Source organism: Etheostoma spectabile, chromosome 9 (genome assembly GCF_008692095.1).
Source record: "Etheostoma spectabile isolate EspeVRDwgs_2016 chromosome 9, UIUC_Espe_1.0, whole genome shotgun sequence".
Lineage (NCBI taxonomy): Eukaryota > Metazoa > Chordata > Actinopteri > Perciformes > Percidae > Etheostoma > Etheostoma spectabile.
In genome coordinates, this window is record NC_045741.1 from 20399367 (window position 1) to 20408069 (window position 8703).

An 8703-nucleotide genomic window follows, 5' to 3' on the forward strand; every position below is an offset into this window, starting at 1 on the left:
ATCGCTTGCACAGTGCTCCTTGGGATGTTTAAAACTTGGAAAATCTTTTTGTATCCAAAGCCGGCTTTAAACTTCTCCACAACAGTATTACGGACCTGCCTGGTGTGTTCCTTGGTCTTCAGATGCCTCTGCGCTTTTCAACACAGAACCCTGAGACTATCACAGACAGGTGCATTTATACAGAGACTTGATCACACACACGGTGGATTCTATTTATCACCATCAGTCATTTAGACAACTTGGATCATTCAGAGATCCTCGCTGAACTTCTGGAGTGAGTTTGCTGCACTGAAAGTAAAAGGGGCCGAATAATTTTGCACGCACCACTTTTCAGTTTTTTTATTTGCTAAAAAAAGTTTAAAATATCCAATAGATTTCGTTCCACTACACAATTGTGTCCCACTTGTTGGTGATTCTTCACAAAAAATAAATTTTTTATATCTTTATGTTTGAAGCCTGAAATGTGTCAAAAGGTTGAAAAGTTCAAGGGGGCCGAATACTTTCGCAAGGCACTGCACCACTGATAGTGAAGCGGCAACAGGTTCTTTTTTGGGTACTGCTTTGACTTAAAAAAAAAAAAATAATCACAGAAATCTGCTTTAATTTGCCATTACATTTGAGCATTTGGGTATTATAAAATTCTGGTGGATTTTACAAGTTATCTAGTGTGCAAGAGACATTAAGGATTTACATAAACCAGGTACTTCAGTTTGCAACACGCAGTTCAGTCTCACTTAAGACACACGCAAAAAATTCAGACTACACTCAGATTTTAAAGCTTTGACTATGAACCTCAATAGTAGCACATGACTTAAGTATCAAAAAGACCCACAAACAAAGATTTCAGATTAATAAATGAGGCTTACTTTTAATAGTGTGTCAAGTTCCACACCAAAGGTGTCTTCAAAACGCCACTTCCAGGCCTCGTAGTCATGCGGTCTGAGATCTACAAGTATCTGACTAATGGCATTGTCCAGAGCCCCTGTTCTCCAGCTGTCTTCACCCTCCAGAAGTGTCTGAATCTCTGTCATGGCTTGTGAGGACAGCCTGATTTTGGCATCATAGAGGACATCCGTGGAGTCACTGGGCTGTGGGGAAAAAGGGACAGGTAGCATTGTCAAATGTAGGCCACATGAGGATTACAAGAAAAGTTCAGTAAAATGCAACGTATTCAAAGCCACATAACACAGCATAATCTAATTCTTGTGAATTGACCACATACCAAACCAACTCTTTGTATTTCCTTCCGGAGTCTGGTAAGGAATCGTTTGAATACTGGATTGCACGAAGGCTGCTGAGCCATGGCCGTGATTCTCTTGTTTAGTTCTTCATTCTGATGAAAGCAAAGCAGAACAGTGTCACCGATGTGTCCAGCAACCTTATGCTCATTCATTTTGAGGCATCTAAAGCCTGCCTGTCATGTCAAGCACCAGTTTTTAAATTTTTTTGTATTGTTATCTGTGTTGTGAACATGTCATATTTGCTCAAGCCCAAAGTCTCAAGTTATTTGGTTCAAGTCTCAAGCAAGTCTTGAGGTATCTTTTGGGGGTAAATCAGGTCACAGGTTAAGTCACTTTTTTCTACACCCAAGATATAGCACTCTACCCGTAATAACCTGTCTTCATAAAGAGAAAAGACAAGGTACGGGTAAGGAGTCTTTAAAGCTACAGGTTGTAAGAGCAAGGCGTTTGACTGGCAGCTAGTCACCCAATCATGACAATCACATAGCGTGGAGCTTTTTTGAGTTGTCATGATTAACTGTTTGCACTGCTGCTGCTGCATTGCACACTTGATATTTAGACAGAAACATGACATTAGATTATATTATTTTATATTTAACAGCCAACATTCAAACTTATGAATACAAGCAAGTCATTATGCCTCAAGTCAAGGCATTTTTTTGTCACGTCAACACAAAAGTCATCAAAGCGGTGACTTGAGTTGACTTGAGTCCAAGTCACCAAGTCTCAAGTCCACATCACTGATTGTTGTCTTAATCTTTGCCAGTTTTTGCCAACTGTTCCTATTCATTTTTCCAATGTTTAAACAAACAATCCCCAATAGGGTGGTAAATGTCTATAAAACATACATAAACAAATGAATCCATTAAAAAGGTCTAAATTCTCAATAATTAATTGTTATAATTTTTATTCATAATTTAACTTATTTTGCACAATTTTTTGTATCTTGTGTTTCTGTTGCACTAAAGAACACGATTCAATCAATCATCAGACATCTACTGATTACCGATGGAATTTGCCAGTAATTAAAGATGTTAAGGATTGCTATTATCTGCAGAGAACATCGTCTGCCGTGGTATAGTACTATTGTACAGTAATTGGCTTCCTCAGAAGAACGAACCACAAACCTGTCTCTGTAGAGCCTCTACTTGTTTTCTACACGGCGTGGGCTCCACCTGGCCGTGGTCCTCAGTATACTCTCTTCTCTTGGTTGGCACATTGTCGTAGTTTGCTGGCTGCAAGGCATACATACACACACGCATTAACTATCACAGCAGAGATATTAACACAGGTTCAGAGCATTAGGGCAAATGCAACGTTAGCGAATGCAATTCGGCCAGCGTAGACATTTAACATCACCCAACCTCTGCAGGCTTCCTCATCGTCTTGGTGCTTGCATCGTAGTTGAGCATGTCATAGGGGTCTATCCAGTCGTCGTCCACCTCTTGTTCTGTAGCAGCCAGAGCCAGGCTGCACACCAGGACAATGAGGAGCATCCTGGTGGAGAAACGCTGCTACTTTCCAAGTTCGTCGTCCAGTGTCCGGCTAACTAGCTAGCTGCAGTAATAACGTCCAAGACCTAAAAGTGAAAGCACGTACAGGTGGCTAACATTAGCTCTTCAACAAAGTTGAGTTAACAACTTAACTCAACAAGCTAACGTAACGGTAACTTCTTTTATCATCTCAGACACACCGACAAAGATTTGTCTTTGAAGACACTTTCACACGCGAATGCTACAATAATACGCTGAATATTAAATACATTCCACTCTAACAACACAAACACAACTCGGCATTACAAATTCAAGCTAAAACAGTCGCTTCTTCTCCCTTTTGAGTTTTACGGCTGCCAGAGCCGCTTTACGATAAAGCCTAATGTACGTACGTCGCAAAGGATCAAGGGAAAAATAGTTTTCAGAGGAAACGGTATGCCTATATATTATTTTTGTCAAAAATTAAATTTTTATCTATTTGGTTTTCCTTTGAAAGAATACAATTATGTGATGACAAGTGTTCAGCAAATGCTAAAGAAAAAGATAATTTAAGTTAAATTATTTAAGAAAATTAAAAAGAAAAAAAAACGCCATTACTCAAGATTAGTCAGTCACTGGAAAAAGTATTCAAACATTTTACTGAAGTAAAAGTACTAATACCCGTGGCCAGGTTGGCTCAGTGGTAGAGCATCTCTTCCCCCTCTCTCACCTTACTGTCCTGTGCAAAATTAACGGCGTAAAAGCCCAAACATTAATTTTAAAATAAAAAGTGCTTATACCCCACTGTGAAAATACTCCACAAAGTCCTGCCTTCAAAAATGTAATTTGAGTGATAGATCCTTTGTCAGTTTTACCATTTTATGTTTTTGGATTAATGTTACTGCTGCATACATTTTATTATACTGCTGTAGATGTTTAAGGTTGTGCCAATTTAAACTCCTTTTTCCACTGTGGGGTAGTTTAATCTACAGCAATGCGTCATATTCTATAAGATCATCATATGTTTGTTTTGTCGCTGTCCTATGAGGACCACATATCTCTAAAACATCAAGAAAGAAATTTAAAGGAATAAGGTTCTAAAAAGAATTTACCTTTTTTTTTTTTTTTTAAATCACAGGAAACAGAAGTACAGATTCAACAAAACATTTATTGCAAAAATGTGTATATAATATTTACATTAATAGCAACATTTCTGGAGAACAAATTCATTTTTAACTTGATTTCTGCCATTTACAGTTTAGCTGTTCAGTGAAACCACTCTGTTTAAATTGTTTTAAATACTCTACATCTTCAGTAAGACGAGCAGAGAACACCAGTATTTAAGTAACCACAGAACATATCTAAATGGGTTTTCAAGAATCTTAGCAAAAGTTGCTAAAAAGACAGCCTCCATTTGAATGACCAAAACTCATTTTAGCCTCTGGACAGGACACAAGAGCCCAAACTGTGTCTGCATCTTAGCTCACAAAGCTCAATAAATGCTCACCTGCAACATAAGACCAGGCACTGTTTAATAGCAAGGAAGGCAAGACAGAGTACTACGGGTTCAAATTTATCTTCCTTTTCGCCCTCTCCCACTCTTCATCCCTCCTCTACCACCCTTTGCATGTCCTCCTCTTCCTTTACCACCTTTTCCTTTGCCCCCTTTAGCCTGCTGTTCTTTCCTCTGCATCCCCCGCATGTCTTTCTTCAAGCGTCCGTCCACCAGTTTGAAGGCTCCCTTGACGCCGGCGGGCCTCCTCACCTTCTTGCCAGCTCCCTTTTTGGTCACAACGTATGTTACTTCTCTCTTCTCCTTTCCAAGGCCAGCTTTCTTGTAGATACTGACAGAAAGGGAAAAAGACAAGACAAAATGATTAAAATTGTGTTATTGATACAATTATCCACAAGGAAGATTAGAGATTAAAGTGGAATAAAGAAATCTTTTGACTGAACTTTTTTTTTAGGCCAATTCATGAGCTGTTCACATCTACCTATTCAGATAGCTCCCTTTTTTATGTTTTTAATTTACAACAAGATGCAAACATCAAAGTAAAGGGAGTATTGCAGGGGCGTTTCTGGATTTGAGGAGGTTTGGGCTTACAGGGATTGGCTTGCCCAGCTTGGTAATAGCCAGTGCATGTTTATTTCAGCTGCCCAGTTGGTAGATGTTAGTTAAATAAAAAGTTCGCAAAAATACTATTAGGTCTGTAAACATTAAACATCACAACATTTACATTCATTCAACAGACCTATTTATAGTTGCCTTATATAAAGAAAAAGTCTCACACACACTTTTTTGGCATTTCTAAAATCAAATTGACGGAAATCTGTCGTAGCGAAGGAGAACTTTAATCCCTGAGTTTAATGGACTCATAATATTTTTTTGAAGTGTGGCTCCAACACTATAGGTGTGATGTCATACCCCTTCAGCTGAGCCATCTTCTCCCTCTCAGAGATGTCCACTGTGTTGACAACTGCCTCTGCTTTTTTCTTAGCCTGCTCCATCTTCTTCAGCATCTGGAAATGTAAAGAGAAACTTACAAATCAAGATCTACAGAAATACTTTGCCTGAGGTTCCCTAAATTAAAAAGGTTTGTTTGAAAACAAAAATAGATCTATCAGCCGTAGTGATTTAAATAAAGATCCAGTTTTATGTCTGATCATCTTTTAGCATTGTCAGCCTTTTTTTCATCAACCGTTGCACTATTGTACATTTCCTAGCTCTTACCCTCCTCTTCTTCCTGGCCTTGGCCTCTGCAACTCGTTTGATGGGTCGGGCATCGATCTCCTTCCATTTTTGTTTGAACTCCTCGACCATCTCCTTGGTGACCGGCACCGGCTTCTTCCGGTGTTTTCGTTCGTCATCCAGGAACCACTCCGGTACGTCCCACTGCTCCTCGGAGCTAGCAAACCTGCGGGAGCATACAATCAGCTGGCTCTACAGGCATCTTTCAAACATGTACTTGTTTTAGAATTAGATACTCTGAGTGTAAGGCTGATGTAAACACTGTGGTTTTAATGCATCTGGGCACCTGGTCACAGATTTAATCAGTAGGAGAAATCACATTATTAGTCTGTTGTTATTTTATTCTTGTTATTTATCTCCCTACTATGTTCCCATGGCACTCAACCCTAAAGCCAATTTGTTCATACTGAAGATATAAATCTTTAAAAAATGGTTCACAAATATAAAGTACATTTTTATTAACACATTTTTTAGGTTTACAACAACAGGACTTAGGCACCCTGATAGCTCAGTTGGTAGTCCACTCGCTCATATATAGAGGTTAACTCCTCGACGCAGCGGGCCTGGGTTTGACTCAGACCTGGGGCCCTTTGCTGCATGTCATTCCCCCTCTCTCTCCCGTTTCATGTCTTTAGCTCAAAAATATAGGCTGAAAATGCCCCAAAAAATTATCTTAAATTTAAAAAAAAATGAAAAAAAAATAAAAGATTAAATAAATATAATTTAAAAAAAAAAAACAGCCGGACTTCTTTGGGGGATTGGTTAAAAAAAAAAAAAAAGAACAGCAGTGCCCGGGCCCATCATAGGACAGACCATGTCCCCCAGTGCGACGTGTGGTCGATTTGTAAAAATGATATCAGGTTTGGCAATACAGGCACTTGTTAGTAGGAACAATACTTTGTTGAATTGTTAGACAATAAGAAAATCTGGGGACAGAGCACACACACACACACACACACACACACACACACACACACCACACACACACACACCACACACACACACACACACACACACACACACACACACACACACACACACACACACACACACACACACACACACAACACACACCACACCACAACACACACACACACAAACACCAAACACACACAAACACACCACACACACAAACACACACCACACACACACACACACACAACACACACACACACACACACACACACACACACACACACACACACACACACACCTGTGGAAAGAGCCGTCCAACAGGTCCCTGGCTCTCTTCTTAGATGTGGCGATCTGGCAGCCCAGGGCCAGGCCCTCTGCATCCAGGATCCTGGCTTTCTTACCTGAGGAGCACAGAACCCACACACATGCATAATTACACCAAACATGAAAATGAAGCACTTTTATTGGCTGAATGTACATGCACAAAAGAGTTCGTTCTCTTTTTGGTTATGTAACTGCTTTAGAGTTGATGACATTTGAGTTAAGATAACTCTGTCCAGGAGTTTCCAAAAGTTAGGATTTGTGTAGGTTGACGTTCACCAGCTAAACCCGCGACATTTGAATGCATCTCATACTCACTGATGCTTTCTACAGGAACCACTTGGAGGTCAACGTCATTCGCCTCTCCCGACATCCCGCCAGCCCCTTTAGTGGCCTGCTTCATCTTGATAATCTCCCTTGAACAAGGAGCAAAATTATAATGATTTGTGTAATTACCTATTGTCAATAGTATGAATCAAATTGGATCCATTTATTTAGAACAGAAAACAGCATAGACAGCCGCGAGAAATTAGGTTTTACGTCTCATCATCGCTGCTGTCATCCAAGTCACTGTCACTCTCCTCTTCAGCTTGCTTTGAAGGTCCCGCCTTCTCCTTCTCTGGTGGAGCAGCCTCCTCCTCTTCCTCCTTCTCCTCTTCAGCTTTCCTTTTTTTGCCTTTTCCAAAAGAAGATCCAAAAATGACATTATTTTGCCAGCCTCATTTTATTAGAGCTCCTATACTTTAATAAGAGATGTTTTATACTATTATACCACTATGTCGGTTTCTTTCTTTTTTTTTACTCCAGTATGGATAATCTGTTTTGGATGTGTGACTAAACGAATGTGAAACTTGTACCTGTTCTTTTGTTCTGAAGCAATTCGGTCTGTCGGAGCTCACTCTCTGCGTCTCCTTCCAGGTCGATCTCAGAGAAGATGCCCTACAGAGCAAAAGGATGACAGGGTTAAAGTTCACAGGTCGCACAGAAATCAACTGATTTGCTGGTGACACATCATTATACAGCACCAGATTGCGTAACTGGCAACATGAACATTGTGTCCATTACATTATGAGAGAACAAGTGGACAAACCTTGCTGAACCACAGGTTGGTCTCTCGTTCCTTCTTTTCATCTTTTCCTTCCAGTTCTACCAGCAAACCACTATCCTGTCCTTCTTCCTCCTCCTCCTCCTCCTCGTCAGTGAACTTTACTCTGGAAAACAAACATACAGTAAATAAACAAATCTAAACAAGAGTGCAATGACTAATAGAGGGTATGACTTGTCTTATTTCCGCAAAAGTAGGATGTCATTTCCAAAACATGGCAGGAACAGAATTTCTAGAAGTGGACTGACTTTTTTTTTATGCAGTATTACTTCACTTACTTCTTCTTTGGTGCGTTCTTCTCCAGCTCTTTCTGTCTCTGCTCCACCTCTTCCAAGTCGTCATCATCTAAGTCAGAGGCCAGGGACATTTCATCGGCCTTGTCAAGGTCTTCCTCAGATGACAGGTAAAGGTCTTCATCTTCTTCTACCAGGGTGTCTGCCGCCTGCATGTCCCCCTTGGATATATCAGTGAGCGCCTGAAGAAGAGAGGTCAACACCAAAGGAGTATCAAATTAGCATTGGGGACAATCAATTATGGAGAGTGAAGCTTTATTTGTTTGACTTAGATCTCCAAGGCAAGGGGGCCACTGAAAAACATTTGGCAGTAGCTGAGCCAAATCTGCAACAACTGATTTTAACAACTTACAGAATCAAGTCTACATATAAAGATTTTATCAACCAAGCCCAAAAAGGAGTTTTGCATCTTTGTGTATGCGTCTGTGTTTTGGCTTCACCTTCTGCTTCTTGATGGTGCTGAGGGAAAACATGGATGAGTCATTGGAATCTGCAATGGAGACGCCAGGCAGGTCCATCTTCAGCTCCACCCTCTCCCGCAGCTTCCTCCGCTCCTTCAGCAGCTTCCTCTTCTTCCTGATGAAGAATGAAAGTTATTCAAACTCTC

At 40.3% G+C, this 8703-nt stretch overlaps 2 protein-coding genes across 3 annotated transcripts in view; both read right to left on the reverse strand.

The window, feature by feature from the left end:
• Positions 1-8703, reverse strand: part of clcc1 (chloride channel CLIC-like 1) — a 26430-nt gene that overhangs the window by 9402 nt on the left and 8325 nt on the right. Inside the window, exons 2-5 of the mRNA XM_032525878.1 lie at positions 2606-3029; positions 2369-2476; positions 1223-1333; positions 867-1088 (exon numbers count right to left, since the gene is read on the reverse strand). Coding sequence (XP_032381769.1) covers positions 867-1088; positions 1223-1333; positions 2369-2476; positions 2606-2737 — 573 coding nt within the window. The 5' untranslated portion in view covers positions 2738-3029. The remainder of the gene's footprint in view (positions 1-866; positions 1089-1222; positions 1334-2368; positions 2477-2605; positions 3030-8703) is intronic.
• ftsj3 (FtsJ RNA 2'-O-methyltransferase 3) overlaps positions 3865-8703 on the reverse strand; it is an 8570-nt gene continuing 3731 nt past the window's right edge. Inside the window, exons 12-21 of one of the 2 annotated variants that reach the window (XM_032525877.1) lie at positions 8537-8672; positions 8085-8278; positions 7789-7909; positions 7556-7637; positions 7239-7374; positions 7017-7114; positions 6676-6778; positions 5445-5628; positions 5139-5233; positions 3865-4557 (exon numbers count right to left, since the gene is read on the reverse strand). In XM_032525877.1, the coding sequence (XP_032381768.1) occupies positions 4287-4557; positions 5139-5233; positions 5445-5628; positions 6676-6778; positions 7017-7114; positions 7239-7374; positions 7556-7637; positions 7789-7909; positions 8085-8278; positions 8537-8672 (1420 nt within the window). In that variant the 3' untranslated portion in view covers positions 3865-4286. Of the gene's footprint in view, positions 4558-5138; positions 5234-5444; positions 5629-6675; positions 6779-7016; positions 7115-7238; positions 7375-7555; positions 7638-7788; positions 7910-8081; positions 8279-8536; positions 8673-8703 lie in introns of both variants that reach the window. The other variant, XM_032525876.1, reaches the window with a different exon arrangement.